Here is a 17,489-nt window from a genome sequence, read left to right as displayed (position 1 = left end):
AGAGTGTTTTCTCTTCCCCTCACCACAATGTTAGTACAGATATGCATATGATGAACAATCAAATGTAGAACTGTTTTCTCTAGACAAGCCCATTTTCTTCTAAAACGAAATCAATAGTCTAAATAACACTGAATAGTTGCTACAATTTCCAGGAAAGAGGACTAAGAAAAGTGGTTTAAGGAAATGATTTTACAAAATAAAGTTTTATGGGTTATTTCAGTCATGACAAAAATGTTGTTGTTTAAATTTTACAAAATTTACTTACCATTTAATAATATGTAATGACCCAGGACACTTTTTGTCTTCCCGGAGAATTTTTAAACTCAGGTCTAAAAATATAGAAACACAACTGTTGTACTGAAAAATTCATGTCAAATAGAGCATTTCTTGCATTTTCTTTCGTTTTTTTTTTTGGGGGGGGGGGACAGGTGGGGGTTCGAGACAGGGTTTCTCTGTGTAGCCCTGGCTGTCGTGGAACTAGCTCTGTAGACCAGGCTGGCCTCGAACTCAGAGATCCACTTGCCTCTGCCTCCTGAATGCTGGGATTAAAGGTGTTCGTCACCACCACCTGGCACATTTTTTTTTTTTTTTTTTTTTGGTTTTTCGAGACAGGGTTTCTCTGTGTAGCTTTGTGCCTTTCCTGGGACTCACTTGGTAGCCCAGGCTGGCCTCGAACTCACAGAGATCCGCCTGGCTCTGCCTCCCGAGTGCTGGGATTAAAGGCGTGCGCCACCACCACCCGGCCACCTGGCACATTTTTAAACTTCTAAATACCTACTTTAAAAATAAATTCTCTGTTGATAATTATCTCAGTCCTAATTTTGGAGGCAGTTTGGCAGACTTCCTATTCTACAGTGTAACCCAGCTGCGTTTATTGCAAAGTTAAGTTTCTATTACTTCTTTGTTTCCTTCTAAGTAATCTAAGGTGTCACTGAGATCATCTCAAGTGACAATTTAAACACAGTCCCAATTTAATTCTTATTTCTTTCCCTCTCAATGAAAAAAAAATTAAACACAAATGTATAAATTATTCTCAAACATTTCCATGTGAAATCTAACTACTTCTCTATATTAGGGAAGAAAAGGAAGATATTACAATTTTGGGTTGAAATCAGTATAAAATCATTGACTCATGTATGATTTAATAGGAACGTCTTGAATTTTGAAATATTTATTAATTTATGAATTAATGTGCCACACTGCATGTGTAACAGTTACAAGACAACTTAGAGGAGTCTCTCCTATGCTGTGTGCGTCTCAGGGATTAAACTCATAGCATTACCTTTGGCAGCAAGTACCTTTCTACCTGCTAAGCCATCTCACCAGCTCTCAGACCAGAGTCTTTCATCTTTTCATATTGTTTTCTGATGCTAAAGTTAACATCACTTCCACTATTGTTGGGGGATATGAAAATTATTCTAATTACTTAGAATTATTTAGAAAATAATTCAAAATACTTAGAAATTATTAAAAAGTAGAGTACCATACAAATATCACATGCTGTGAACAATCTTTCTCTACACTAAGTAAGTATTACTCTCTGGTTAATAAAGAGCTGACTGCTCAATAGCTGGGCAGGTAGAAGTTAGGCAGGACTTGCAGACAAAGAGAGTGCAGGGAAGAAAGAGGGCAGAGAGAAGCAAGATGAACATGCCGTGCTGAAAAAAGGTACCACCACATGGTAGAGCACAGTTAAGAAATATAGGTTAAGTTGAAATCTACTTAGTAATAAGCCTAAGCTATACACTGAGCATTTATAATTAACAAGTCTCTGTGTGCTTATTTGGGAGCTGGCCAGCAGTCCCAATGAATAACTCCACCTACAATTGAACATTTTTGTGACATGTCACTTTAAATACAAATACATTGAGGGAGACTGACTTCTATTAACAGTCACAAAAAAATGAAACTATGAGCAATGGTTTTGCCACCATGCCTATGGCAGTGTGAGCCAATGTTCCTAGAAAGAAGGTGTACTTTACAAGGCTGACTAATTAAAACTTCAATGACTGTGGAAAGGTTGGAATGTTGAAGGTCCAGAGCCTAACTACAAATATCTTGTGCTATCTCTAGTCCCCTTAATAGCCATTTATTGCCTAACCCTTGGGTATATTAGGTGAGTCTTTTTGGAATATACCAACAGACTCTCTAGCTTACACTAACACAAAAGCTGAAAATGTCAGCAGACAGCACCTGAGGCTGGCAGCAGAGATTTCTCCACTTTGCTATACCCCCCTACCACCAAGGTGTTTGAAAGTGTTTTGATTTATGACTTTCTTTCTTCCGTTACTAAGAGAACTTCATGAAACTACTTCCACACTGGAACATGGATTTGGGTTTGGCAGCAACCTAAATCTGTGTTACTCACATTTGGCTCTAGAATAAAGTATCTCTTTTACCTTTTGAGGTAAGACCTGTGTTTTTTATGTCAGCAGTAGTAATGACATAACAAGCATTTAATTTACCAAAGCATGTCTTCTTTTATAATTCTATGTTCCAAACAGGAGGGGAAACTAATTATATGCTACCTGTAAACACATTAAATCTTATAGATCTATCCTGTAAGTTAAAACAAGTCATTAACACAAAGAAAGGTGCCATGATTACAAGTACCATGCTTATGTGTTTATAGCAAACACACATTTCACTGATGTTCATTTGGAGAATCAATATTGCTTAAGAAAATAACACTGAAATGAAGCCATGGTATATTATTAAATATAAACATGAGAAATTTCCAATTAGATTTGGAAAAATAGCATTTTAAAAGGAAATGTGTGGTTCTCTATATTTATTTCCCAAATGATAGTTCCCATTTTAGTGATTCATCAACAAAACTTAAAACAAAGCTCTTTAAAAATTTATTTTATTTTTATTAGTGTATGGGTGTCTTGCCTGCATGTATGTCTGTGCCAGAAAAGAGTGTTGCATCCCCTGGAACTAGAGTTAAAGATGGTTGTGACGCACCAGGTAGGTCCTAGGAATTGAACCGGGTCCTCTGGAAGGGCAGTCAGGGCTTTTAACTATGGAGCCGTCTCTCCAGCCTCACCAGTTTGTGCTGCAGCACATGTGGAGGAAGGAGGACAACTCGGAGAGCCGGTTTTCTCCTTCCACTATGTGGGTTCTGGAAACTGAACTCAGGGTACCAGGCTTGAAGGCAAACACCTTTACTGGCTGAACCATCTTGCTAGTTTTTTGTTTTGTTTTGACTTGGGTTTTTGTTTTTGTTTTGTTTTGTTTGTTTTCCCAAGATAGCTCTGGCTGTCCCATAATTCACTTTGTAGACCAGGCTGGCCTAGAACTTACAGAGATCCGCCTGCCTCCGGAGTGCTGGGATTAAAGGTGTGCCCCACCTCTCCTAGCTTGATTTGGCTTTTTAAGACAGGGACATACTATGTTGCCCTGGCTCGGCTAGAATTCTCTACATCAACCAGTCTGGAGTTGAACTCAGAGCTCTTCCTGCCTATTCCTGGGTACTGGGATTAAAGATATACACCACCACATGTGACCCACAACTCAACTTTTCAAACAAATCATAAGATTTTGAAAAACTGAAGAGCCCCTGGTACAATTTCTTCTAAGGAGCAAGATACAGTTTGTTATATAAAGTCATAATATGGTAAATTTAAGGTCACAAAGAGACAAAAAAAGTAAGAGTTGAAGAACTTGGGGCCAGTGAGATGGCTCAGTGGGTAAAAATGCTTGCTACGCAGGCCTAAAGACCTGAGATCACTCCTGGGAAAACCATAATGAAAGGGCAGAACTGACTAAAACTGGTCCTCTGACCTACACAGCCACACATGTCTATGCATTAAACACACACACACACACACACACACACACACACACACACACACTAATAACAATAAAATGAAGAGGCAGGACTGGCTATTGTAAAAAGAACAGAACTGATTAAAATAACTGTCTAAATATCCCTGCTAATCAACAAATGGATTTGCCTCTCCCAGGCATATTTATATGTTAATAGGGAGAAGTTTCTCACCTGATTCCTTTGAACTTCCTCAAGGTCAAAATGTGTACCTCAACTGAGGCACAAAATAATGTAAATCTTCAGCATTAAGATAGATTTTTGTTCTGGCTTTTATAGGGATGGCGTACAATTACTAGACTTAGCTCTACAAGTTTCTTTTTTCATTTGATAACTAGCTGGAAGTGAATGGCTCCTATAAATAAAACTAATACACATAGCAAAATTAAAATGGAAAATGGATTAGTAAATTGATCCTGAAGAACATGCCTCTGAGTTAGAATTAATGCACTCTGTGAAAGGGGAAAGCTTTCCTCCTGCTAAGTAGAAAAGCGACACTAGCCAAAGCAATCATTTAACTCAACTTTACCATCTAAATGGCGATCTCTGTAAGAGCTCTCTGGAAACAGGCCCCTCAAATATGTTATACATGAGATAGAAGTAGCAAAAAGTTTCTTCACCATTACCAGTGACTCATGCTCATTAGTGATTTGGGATGGGAAAATTGTGCTCTGGAAGAAAAAAATAGATGAAAAAAATCAGTATTCATGAATATATTCAGCTCACCAACAACTACCACAGAAGGATGGAAAGACTTTTTAAGACTTCAAATCTAATACATTTATAGGTAATCAAAAGAAAACAGGGCTCTGTATACTGTTAAAACAGATCTTCACACAAGCAAGGTAGAACAGAAAGGCAGGCAATTACTCAAGTAATTCAGGACTAAAACAATTTATTTCAATGACCCACTGATCTGAGGCAAAACTGGAAGTCTAATTATATAACCTCATTCCTCTCTTCACACTCGCCTCAGACTTCTCTGGAATCTGAATCTTACTCTTGTTTATTTCCACTGCTCTCTTCAAAGTCACTATGTACATCTGTCTCACCACTGCTTCTTCTCATCCCTCATCAATATGTACCTTCTCTGCAGCGTTTGACACTGGATCCATATTTCTCCCTCAAGTTGTCTTAACACTATTTTGTTGTTTTGGCCAAACCGGGAATCAAACCTAGGACCTTGTTCTGTGTTGAGCAAAAACCTCAGTTACTGAGCTAAACTCCTACCTCCTAACACCATTTCAGCTTTCATCCATCCCTACACACCTAACTCCCACCCCAATGCATGAGTCTTGTTTGTTTGAACAAGGTTTCACTGTGTAGTCCTGGCCATCCTGGAACTCACTCTATAGACCAGGATGACCTCCAACTCACAGAAATCCTCCTGTCTCTACTTCCCAAGTGCTGGGATTGAAGGGTGCACCACCACACCCGGTCCATTTCTCTCTCTCTCTTTTTTTTTAACCAGTTGTCCTCCCCTGGAGTCTGTTTTCAATCCTTTTCTCTATTCACAGTTCTCTTGGATAATCTTGTTTATCCTCATAGCTTCAGTTTACAGCCTATAGAGAAGACTTCAATTTCCAACTTATGTTCTCTGCCTACACTTCTAATAGCTGGGCAGCTGTTCCTATACTACTTTGTACACCCTGAAATTCAGTTATCTCTGCCACCCTACTTAAAGAATGGTCCCCAGTTTCATTCCTAGACAAGTAAATTATCATCTATTCCAGTTACCACACTAGCAACTTCATTCATCTGTGGCTTTTCTCCCTCTATCATGTGCCATATCTAAACATCAGACTGTCTCTTTTTATAATTTTAAAAAGCATGAAAAGAAGCAAGGAAAGTTCTCTGTGTGCTATGTGTATGCTCCTGTGTGTGTAGGTACCCAAATGTGTGGGTATACAACCATGTATGTACACATGTAAGCTATTATGAATCAGGTGCTATCACTTTGTTTTTTGAGACAGGGCCTTTCAACTGCCCTGGACTCACTAATTAGGTTACTGCCTGGCCAGCAAGCACCGGGGATCACCTGTCTCCTCCACCTCACCAGTGCTGGGACTACAAGTGCGCGCAATGCCTGGGATCAAGCTCAGGTCCTTGTGCTTGCAGAATGTACAGTTCACGGCTCTGGTGACTTGAGGGTAGACTGGTAAGAGGGGGGCGGTGTGATGAAGAGGTTAAGGACACAGACTTGGCATCCCACCAGCCAGGTTCAAATCATTATTCTTTTACTACCATGATTAGGATTTGGGCAGAGGTCAGCAACTTTTTCTAGTAGATGCCCAGATAGTGAATATTTTAGGTTTTGCAGTTCATTCTGCCACTGCAACATGAAAGAAGACACAGACATCATAAACAGGCAAATGTGTTACAATAAAACTCCTTTGCCAATAAATTGTTGCAGGTACCTGATTCTGCATTACTCCATCTCTCCAGTACCTCAGTGCCTTCATCTGTAAACAGGGGTAACAGTAAGACCTACTTGATTGAGGACTAAACAGGCGGAAGTCTATAAAACGCTTCTATGGCCCCTATCACTATTGGTTTTTTCGGTTTGTGCCTGTGTGCATGTGTGTTGTTTCACTTGTTATGTAAACAATATTACTCTGTTAATTTGTAAAACATCAATTACAAAGCAAATTCCAGGACAGCCAGGGCCACACAGAGAAATCCTGTCTGGAAAAAAAAATAGTAAAAGAAGAAAACCGAAAGAGTACATATGTACTCTAATGGAATTTACAGCCCAGGTGGAGAGAGAGCAAAGACTTGGTAAAAGTCTTGTTCCCGGCCGGGCGGTGGTGGCGCATGCCTTTAATCCCAGCACTCGGGAGGCAGAGCCAGGCGTATCTCTGTGAGTTCGAGGCCAGCCTGGGCTACCAAGTGAGTTCCAGGAAAGGCGCAAAGCTACGCAGAGAAACCCTGTCTCGAAAAACCAAAAAAAAAAGTCTTGTTCCCAAAGAACAGTTTTTGACTAACAGCATAGACTGGGTGTCAGATTACTGGAGAGACACTAGAGGCTGTGCATGTAAGACAGAGCAGTGGTTACCTGAGGAGGAAGGCTGTGGGGAAGGGAAAATCGGCTGAGCCCTACAAACAAGTGGCGAAGAAGAGGAACTATTCCTAGTACAGGCAAGAGGGCAGGAGTGTTGGGACACAGCAGGGGCATGACTGTCAGCTCAGTATAAGCGCTGCTGAGAGGTTAAGAAGGGTAGCTCTGAGAGAGACTCAGAAGTCCATATGCAGCACATCTAGGGCACCATATTAAAGCAGCTGTATTTAGTCTTTAAAGCAAGAGTAAAGCCAGCAAAGTTTGATAATGATTTTCCTCTTTAATTAAAGATTTGTGGGGGTTTTTATTCTGTCTCTGGGACTACCAGAAATATTTTAGAGGAGTGCTGAGCCCTGCCAAGATAATGAACAACAAAGTACTACTCCTAAAAAGCTCACAAAGTTCTTTTTTAAGACCAAGTCATCCTTAGAAGTTTTTGTTGAAAGCAAATCTCCAAACAATAAACTGTATTTGGTTAAGTCAGGAAAACTCCAAAATGTAGTGACAGAATAAGTTTTCCCTCATTACTGGAATGAGACTACACTGATGTAGTCAGAACCTTAGAAATAAACAGGCTAGAATTTCTCTTTCCAGGCTAGCAAGATGGTTCCTATGTAAGGACACCAAGCCTTATGGCCTTAGCTCCATCCCTAGGACCCACCAAGTGAAAAGAAATCCACCGGTGCAAGCCGGCAACTGACCTATGCAAACACACACCGCACACTGCTCACCCTCCACACTCAATTTCTTAGTTAGAGTTTCTACTTCTGTGATGAAACACCATGACCAAATCCAACATGGGGAGAAAAGGGTTTATTTGTATTATGCTTCCACATCACTGCTCATCACTGAAGGAAGTCAGAACAGGAACTCAAGCAGGGCAGGAACCTGGAAACAGGAGTTGATGCAGAGGTTGTAGAGGGTGATGCTTACTGGCTCAGCCTGCTTTCTTAAAGAACCTCCCCCATCAAACACTCATTAAGAAAATGCCTACTAACTAAGGCCTGCCTACAACCTAATTTTATAGATACTGCTGCTTTTCTTCTCCTCCTTTCTTCTTCCCTGCATCCTCTTCCTCCTCTGTTCTGTTTTTTGAGGCAGAATTTTGCTGTGTAGCCCTGGCTGTCCTGGAACTTACTCTGTAGACCAGGCTGGTCTTGAACTCAGAGATCCACCTAGCTCTGTCTCCAGAGTGCTAGGATTAAAGGTGTGAGCCACCACCGCCACCACCCAGCTAGAGGCATTTTCTTAATTGAGGCTCCCTACTCTCTGATGACTCTAACTTGTGACAAGTTGACATAATAGCCAGCATACCAGGCACACATATAAATAAGCATGTGTACAGATACATAATAAATAAATCAAATTAATAAATAAATTAATATAATAAAACCTTTTTTCCAAGTTTCTCTTTTCTCATTGTGGTGGTTTGAATGAGATTGCCCCCATAGGCTCATATGTTTGAAATCTTTGTCCCCAATTGAAGGAATTGCATCACTGAGGGTGGTCTGTGAGGTTTCAAAAGCCTATGGCCATTCCCAGTTAAGAGTACATCTGTCTCTCTCTCTCTCTCTCTCTCTCTCTCTCTCTCTCTCTCTCTCTCTCTCTCTCTCTCACTTATGGATCAGAATGTACACTCTCAGCTACTGCTCCAGTGCCATGCCTGCCTACTCATTGACATGCTCCAAGCCATGATGGTCAGACTCACACTCTGAAACTCTAAGCCCCCGCTACAACACTCTTCCTTCTATAATCTGCCTTGGTCATGATGTCTTATCATGGCAACAGAAAAGTAACAAAGACATTCATTAAAGTCAATTTAATATAATTTGGGGGAGCTTTGCACAGTATTTTTAATTGGAAAGACTTTAGAACTCGTTTAAGTCAATGTACTCAAGACACAGGCACTAAAGGGAAATCTAGAAAGATAAGTGATTTGCCAGATCATAAAGCTAACAAGTTGCAAGTGTCCTTTCACTATATTATACAGTTCAACTGCTGGACTTCTAATAATTCTAATAAAGTTACTTAGAGGTAGTTACGACCCACAAACATCTTCAGATGAAAAAGAACTTCCAAAAAGTGTACACATATGGGTGCACACAGAGACAAACAGACAACATACACACACACACACACACACACAGTCACACAGTCACACAGTCCTAGAACATCTTCTGGACATTCTAGATATGATTTTGCCATGTGTAAGAATGTATCTTCTTTAGTAGTCTATATAATGACAATGAGTTATCACTTTATATTTTTGTCAAATAACATTATATTCAGTTATTTTAAAGGTATTTAAATTTTTCTTTTTGAAGCCAGAAATGGTCATTCACACCTGTAATCCAGCAGAAGTACTGTAAGCTCATGGCCAACCTGAACTACATAGTGAGCTTGGACTGTGTACTTCTAAAAAGTAAAAAGAAAATTTGGGTTTTGAACCTGTAGATCCTGAGAGGTTAGGGTTTCCTTGAGTTACTGGGTAATAGCTGACATGGAATGCATGTAATAACTCACTAAAAACATTCCAGAATGGCAAGGCAATATATGAATAACTCATCTGTAAAGCTAAATAACTTGGAAGTATAAAGACATTAAATACAGGTACTAAAAGGCCATTCGTAGTAACAAAGATCCATGACTGGAAAAGCCTCTGCAGTTTTGTTACTCCAGGGTTTTTCTCCTTAGCTCAGCTAGTCTAATAGTTTAAACGTTACTGGTGATATTTTTCTAAATATCTAATATATGGACATACCATAGCTTGAAATAGAAGGCATTTTCACGTTTTGGTAGTAAAGCATGCTGCTGCTGACAATTTAACTGTTAAGTTATATGACCTTGAGCTGGTTACTTTACTTTTCCAAGCTTTAGTTTTTTCTTTTCTCGTCTCTTCTCTTTTCCTTCTTTCTTTCTTTCCTTTTCTTTCTTTCCTTTTTTTTTAGACAGGGTTTCTCTGTGTAGCCCTGCCTGTCCTGGAACTCACTCTGTAGATCAGGCTGGCCTCAAACTCAGAGATCCTCCTGCCTCTGCCTCCTGAGCACTGGGATAAAAGGTGTGCACCACCACCGCCCTGCTCAGTTTCTTCTGTACTGAGAGGTTTAATTGAAATAATAACATAATGCCCTTGGCACAATGCCTGACACATAGTTAAGTGCTGAATAAATATTGACTTCTGTGGTTATTATCAGTTTGTATTATTAGATAACAAAACTGCACTGTCACTTGAAATCTGCTGAGAAAAGCAGTTCAAGGAACCCAAACAAAGGTAAGGTTGAAGCAAAAGTCAATTTGTTCATTTACGGTGAGAAAAATGCCTGCCATGCTGACTGCAGTTCACACACCGGGTTAACGTTTCCCCCAGGAGGGAGCACACACTTAGGAAACTAGATGAGATTAGGTGTTGGCTTGGGGAGTACGCTGAAACAAAGCCAGAAAGATGACTGCTTGCTTTATGCCTGATTTCTCCTTCAATGTCAAACTTTTCTCTCTCTCTCTGCTATAATTTAATACTCCTAAAACAAGTACTGTACTCACTCTTCTAATCAAACTAACCTTCTGATCTGGCACTGACTGAATAAAGCATCAATTCTCTAGCCTGGCTTTTAAGATCCAAATTAATCTGTTCCCCAATTTCCTATTCCATTTTGTTTTCTTCTGCTGGCCAACATGAGAGTTTTACTACAGAAAAAGCAGCTTTCCCTAAAAATGACATGCTTATTTCTTATTCTGAGCCAAGGCATAGGCTAGGTTTCCTCATGAAATTCTCTCTCCTCTATGAGCTTTTTCATCATTTCAGAGTATACAAAAATCCCTAAATTGCTAGTTTGAATTATTGTATTCTTTTGTGGTTTTCAAGGTGGAGACAGCATCTCAAACTAGCTTAAGGTGACCTGGAACTCACTATGTAGCAAAGCTGGTCTCAAGCTTGTAACAATTCTCCTGGCCTCAGCCTTTCACTCTTTTTCACATATATGTAAATATTTATACATATATGTGTATTAGCTTAATTACCATAAATCTTATTTTTCTTAGATTACAAACTTTTAAGAATATAATTTGTATTTTCTCATAAAACAACACATTGTTATATATATTATATATTGAACCTAAATAAATAAATGATGAATTAATGACTATTCTGGGATATGCTGAACTAGCCTGGGTAAATCCAGCAATGTTTCTTGGCCTGACATACTGTAGCCTGTTGTGTCTGAATCGTAAATGCCCCCCAAAGTTGAAGACATGGTCATCAACCTGTTGTACTATTGAGAGATGGTAGAACTTTTAGGCAGTAGAATCTAATGGGATGACATTAGATTGTCAAGTATGTCTCCTCCCACCCCCACTCCTGTTCCTGGCCACCACAGTGTGCCAATTTGCTCTACTGTATTTTTGCCCAGTGGGTCCCCATGATGTTCTGCCTTGAAACTGAGTCAAAAACCAATAGAATCAACTTCTGAAACTGTGAGCCAAAATAAATGCTTCTTCCTCTTAAATTTATTATCTCATATGTTGTCACCACACAGGAAGTGACTAACACATTCTCCCCCAGATTCTTAGCATCAAAGCTTCTCTCAGTGCTCTCTTTAGTTCTGAAAATTACATCACAAGTTTCCTAATTGCTTCAGGAAGTAGATGTCTAACAAAGGACCATTCTCTTTAAACAGCTCTTTGTTTCTGATTTCTTTTACTCTAGTAAACATGAAACAAGCACCCAGTAAGTAACTCTGTAATTGGTCTTAATTTTCTGAATATCCCCAGTCCATCAGGCATTAAAACATAGACATACTTTCTCAGAGTATTATGTGCCAATTAACTGATAAAACTGCTGCTAAGGAAATTTCAAATTAAGTAACTCACTAAATGGTCATTGATTTTTCTTTGAACTCTTAACAAATACCTTAGATGCCTTTAGTGTTCTGGTGTCACGGGAGAGCTGAGCAGTGGTCATCGTGAGACTGAGTCAGGGTTCTTTCAACAGTTCTAACCTGTTAAAAAATTCATTAGAGATTTGGCCTGACATAATACTTCCTATCTTGTCTTTCCAAAGATGGAACTGAATTCTAAAGTCAAAACTTAAAGTCAAGTAAGGTTAAGAATAGACTATTTCCCAGACTGTCCTGTTTCATGAGAAATTTACCAAGCTCAATTTTGAAAACACAAAGGGAGAATGAAGCTAAAATAGTTCCACCTGGCCCTATCAAAAATTATAAAAATGAATATGAATTATAAAAATTCGTATTTTGAATTTTCCAAATGAGAACTATATAAATTAACGGTAATTTTGGCAAGTAATCTTAACAACCATGTAAGTTTTCACTACAAGCTTCTTCTAAATCTGGTATGAAGTCTTTGTATTAATTTTTCAGCCACCCAAAAAAATTTGTAAGATTTATTCATTCATAAACACATTCTCAGAAGACAAATAAGTTATAAGTCCCCTAAAGACTCAACAATATATCTCATTCCCTTAACTGTCCTTGGGTATACCTGGGCTCAAAAACATTTCTTAGATTAACTTCTGATTTGTTTATAAACTCAAAACCCATTGAAAAAAGGAAAAGAGTAAGTGTTAGCAAAGAGGCGGAGAATTAAACCCTTATGCACCGCCGGCTCAGGTGTAAAGCAGCCCAGTCACTGTGGAAAACAGGATGAAGGTCCTCAAATTCTTAAACAAATTACCTAGTAGTCAGCATTACCACTTCTAAGTATACAGCCTAAAGAAATGACCAAGGACGGGAAGAAGCAGGGAGGGCCTCAAAAACTTGTACATCAATTCTCATAGCGGCATTCTTCATCACAGCCAAAAGGTGGAAACAATCCAAATGTCTGTCAACAGACAAATGGACAAACAGCCAGGTCCAGCTACCCTGGGAGCTAAGGCAAGGCAATCATCTGAGCCCAGGAGTTTGAGGTCAGCCTGAACAATGTAGCAAGTTCTCATCTTTAAAAGGGGGGGAGGTAGATGAATGGATAAACAAAAATATGATACATACATACATACATAAGGGCTACTCAAACTTTAGAAAAGGATGAAATTTTGGTAGCATGACACAATGTAAATGAACCTCTGCAAGCACAATACTATGTTTAAAAAAAAAGCAAAGTACAGAAGGACAAATATATGCTCTCACATATGAATATCTACAATAATTTGGCAAACATACGCAGACAAAAAGTAGAACAGAGGTTATCAGGGCTGGGGTGGGGATAGGAGGAACGGAGTTCAATAGTTTCTATTCACTATGATGAAATGTTTTGGAAATGGTAAATGGTTGGCACATTTACCATGTTACATAACACTGAACATTACTAGATTATACATTGAGAATGGCTGACATGATTAGTTTAACATTATGCATAATAGATCACAATTAAAAAGTTGACAGAGTTGGGGGAAAACCCAAAATTATACTCAAAGACTAAATTACCTTTTTAAAAAGTTTTAAAAGTTATGTATTAAAAGTATACTTTTCACCTTTTTTGCTTCAGTGGAATTTTTTTAAAATAAATCTTCCATTTTCTTTCTGAAGGCCTTAATGTTATTTCAATCGGGGTCTTATTTGTAATAACCATTTAAAGAAATTCCACTCTGGCTCACCCAGGGCAATCTGTTACCTGTTATAATAGCAACTAAGGCAAGATTCTGGAAGATTTTTGCAAAAGGTTAGAAGTATTTAAGACAGTGCCACAAGGTGGTGATAGAGACTATAAGCAGATACCATTGAATTTCTCTTAAATTATTTCTTCAAAACAGCACTAGGGGACACTACTACAATATTTTTATATAGACTGAAATTGATCTAATGGTTCCTGAGTAGTTCTTAAATGCTGTCTTCTTTTGTTGTCTTCAGAATGTAACTGTCAATCTGACCCAGCACATCTGTTGCCTCCCTTACATTTTAAGAAATAAGGAAGGCAGGCTTGAGAGATGCCTCAGCATTTTTAAGGGCACTGGCTGCTCTTTCAGAGGGCCAGGGTTCAATTCCTGTACCCACATAATGGCTCCCAACTGTTTATAATATCATGTATGCATACATGGAAATAGAGCACTCATACACATAAATAAATATATCTTTTAAAAAAAGAAAGAAGGAAGGAAAAGAAAGGTAGGTATAGGGGCTTAAGTTCCAGTTCTAACTCAGTAGAATATAACCTCCTACAAGGGAAGCAATAAATACGAGTAATAATATTTTTTAAAGCACTTTCTATATTGGTAGGATTTTAGACAATTTATTTATGATTATAATATATTTCTCATGGAATGTCTAGAGAATCAAGACTACAAACAGCCATCAGTTTATTAGATCACCACGCACTATTATGTACCTGTATTTTTAGAATATATGAATGGCCCAGATTAAATTAATATCCCTGAAAACCAATAATCCAGGGCTATCGCATCTGAGAAAGGAAAAAAATTTTATAAAACAAGTAAAATTAAATTTTATACAACACAAATGGATATATAAGAAAAAGTAACCAACAGTACAATCTAGCAGAAATAGACTTTGGGCCCAGTGGTGGTGGCACACGCCCTTAATCCCAGCACTTGGAAGGCAGAGGCAGGAGGATCTCAGTGAGTTCGAGGCCACCCTGGTCTACAGAGTGAGATCCAGGACAGGCTCCAAAGCTACACAGAGAAACCCTGTCTCAAAAACAAAAAAAGAAAGAAAGAAAGAAAGAGTCTTTGGAATTAAGAAATCTGTGTTCAAATTTGGATTCTACTACCTAATAGTTGTATAACTCTGGTTAAATTAATTCCTCCGCAGTCTGATTTCTTTTTTGTAAACATAAACATAGATCCAACTTTTCAGGTCTTGTTCAGTGTACATCTGGAATAGTAACATAGGACAGGAGTGAAACACATGGACTTTCTAAAACAAAACTGCCTAAGATCCCATCTCAGTGTGCAATTCTCTATGTAACCTTGGACAAGATATATGCCTCAATTTCTCCATCTGCACAACAAAAAATGTAACAGTGACTATCCCACAGTTATTTCAAGTTAAACGTATTAAATTAATACGTTACTTGGAACACTTTTTGACATATACTTCACTAAGCGTAACAAAGCATGTTTGCTTTAAAACCAAAACACCTACTAGTCTAATGCAGTAGTCTCCCCTCGAGTGTTTCTCCAGACTCAGCCCCTTCCACTGTCCTCCAGTCTTTTCTCCTATTTTCTTCCTGCCATCTTGGTATTCCTCAAGCTTCTGTCCTAGTGTCTTCTATTACAAACAAATATACTCGCATTATCTCAATTACTACTCCTATTCTAATAATTTTATATGTATATTCCCAGCCCAGGTCACTCTGGATTATTGACCTATAATTCTGTCCATTTGACAATTCCCATTTTGATGTTCTTAGCACATCCAAATGTCAATTCTTTCCCCTCAAACTTATTTCCTAGCGAATGACATCATCAAATACTTAAATCACTCAATCTGAAAATGTATGACTCAACTCTGCCTTCTTTCTTATTTCTTTGTTCAGTCAACTTAGTAGTTCTCAAATTTGTCAACTATTCACTTTCTCCACATTGTTGTCAATTTCTATTTTTTTTGGGGGGGGGTCTTCTTTTGTTGTTAGTGTTGATGCTACTACTCTTGTTGTCGGTTTTTTTAATAATTTATTTAATTTTACTTAATGTGCATTGGTGTGAGGGTGTTAGATCCCCTGAAACTGGAGTTACAGACAGTTGTAAGCTACCATGCAGTTGCTGAGAATTGAACCCGGGTCCTCTGGAAGAGCAGCCAGTGCTCTTAATCACAGAACCATCTCTCCAGGCCCCACTGTTGTTTTGATAGGCTCTCACTACATGGCTCCAACTTCCTGGAACTTGCTATGTAGCCCAAATAGCCTTGAACTTGAGGTGATTCTGCTGCCTCCTTTTCTCAAGTGCTGGGATTACAAGTGTGTACCACTACACTGGGCCTGTCACCTCTACTTTAGATCGGATCAGCCTTATCTTCCGCCTGAATTACTCCAACCAGTCATCTACCTGTTGCTGTACTCAGCCATCTCTATTCTGTGTTTCATACTGCATCCAGACTTTTCTAATTACAAACTTGATTACATATTATTTCCAAACTCAAGTATTTACATAGCTCTCCCACTACCCTCAGAAAAATTCTTTTCCATGGTTAAGATCTGCCTGGTTCGTGCCTCCCTAACATCTTCAGTCATTTCCCTTGTATTTTTATGCACCAGCCATTTGTATATAGTTTACCTCTTCTCTCCCTGGTTTTCAGGCTTTGGCAATACTCTCCTGGTCAGAAACATCCTCTTCTACTTAAAGTCTTATTTATCTACTTAAGATAGTTTAGTTTCTCAAGACACAATGCCCTGATTTCCACTACCACTTCTGCCAAGTGCTTGGTATTTTTAAGGGTTTTTTTGTTTGTTGGTTGGTTGGTTTGGTTTGGTTTTTTTCAAGACAGGGTTTCTCTGTGTGTAGCCCTGGCAATCCTGAAACTCACTTTGTAGACCAGGCTGGCCTTGAACTCACAGAGATCCACTCACCTTTGCCTCCCAAGTGCTAGGATTAAAGGCGTGCACCACCACAGCCCAGCTTTAAAGGTTTTTAAAAGTGCAATTCAAAGGGTTTTAGTGTATTTACCAAGTCATGTAACCATCAACACTATCTAATTAATTACCTCTAAAAGAACCCCCATGTCTGTTAGCAATCACTCCCATTCTTGGCTTCTATCAACCACTGGAAACCACTAATATACTTATTCTGCTTTGGAAGCAGGGTCTTATCAAGTAACCTAGGCAGGCCTCAAATTCATGATCCTCCTGCCTCAGCCTCCTAAGTGCTGGGATTTCAATCATGTGCCAATATACTTAGATTTTAACCTACTTTTCATCTCTATTGATTTGCATATTGTGGACAAAAGTTAAATCACATAATCTGTGACTTTTGTGTCTTATTTAGATGAATTTTTAATCCTTAGAATCATACAGTTCTGGAACAAAATTGGTGCTCAATATCTATTGACTCGATGAAGAAACACTATGGGAACAAAAAGAGTTTAGGTCTAAGTGGCTAGAGAGATGGCTCAGCAGTTAAGAGTGCTTATTGCACAGTCATGAGTTTAAATACTGTGGCCGCAAGCTCACACAACTGCATGTTCTAACTCCAGATCCAAGGAGCCCTTATGCCCTCTTCCAGCTTCCACAGGCATCCAAACAAATGTGTGCATAAACTCAGACACATGCACATATACACAAAATACATATTTTAGAAAAAGAATTAATGTTCCAGAAAAAAATCATAAAATTTAAAGTTAGAGAACATCTATTTCAAATACCTATCTTTGTAGATTAGGAAACCAAGATCCTAAGAAGTCATTGGTTTACTCAGAACCTAAAACACAAGAAGTTGGACACACAATTAAGGAGTACCACAACAGTGACTCCCCAAATGAAATTCTCCTTTGGTTTCACTTTATGTACATGAAATACTATTAGTGCCTCCCTAGTTGTTGACTTACTGCCTTGTTTCTAAACATTGTAGCCTCTTTCTGGGGTTAGAAGGAGCTGATTTCAAGAAGGCAAAAAGACCCAAATGATTTTTCAAAAGAGACA

The 17,489-nt window shown here is 38.7% G+C and overlaps 1 protein-coding gene across 18 annotated transcripts in view; it reads right to left on the bottom strand.

Annotated features, from left to right (window-relative positions):
* Hormad2 (HORMA domain containing 2) overlaps positions 1-17,489 on the bottom strand; it is a 114,322-nt gene that overhangs the window by 94,194 nt on the left and 2,639 nt on the right. For 12 of the 18 annotated variants that reach the window (XM_059275569.1, XM_059275580.1, XM_059275583.1 and 9 more), the window contains 3 exons: positions 11,794-11,881; positions 4,359-4,500; positions 266-329 (listed from right to left, as the gene is read on the bottom strand). In XM_059275569.1, coding sequence (XP_059131552.1) covers positions 266-329; positions 4,359-4,500; positions 11,794-11,844 — 257 coding nt within the window. In that variant the 5' untranslated portion in view covers positions 11,845-11,881. Of the gene's footprint in view, positions 1-265; positions 330-4,358; positions 4,501-11,793; positions 11,882-14,624; positions 14,729-17,212; positions 17,269-17,489 lie in introns of all 18 variants that reach the window. The other 6 variants (XM_059275586.1, XM_059275584.1, XM_059275585.1 and 3 more) reach the window with 4 other exon arrangements.

Source organism: Peromyscus eremicus, chromosome 10 (genome assembly GCF_949786415.1).
Source record: "Peromyscus eremicus chromosome 10, PerEre_H2_v1, whole genome shotgun sequence".
Lineage (NCBI taxonomy): Eukaryota > Metazoa > Chordata > Mammalia > Rodentia > Cricetidae > Peromyscus > Peromyscus eremicus.
Note: the sequence above shows the minus strand (reverse complement) of the source record. Positions and strands in the feature narration are given on the sequence as shown.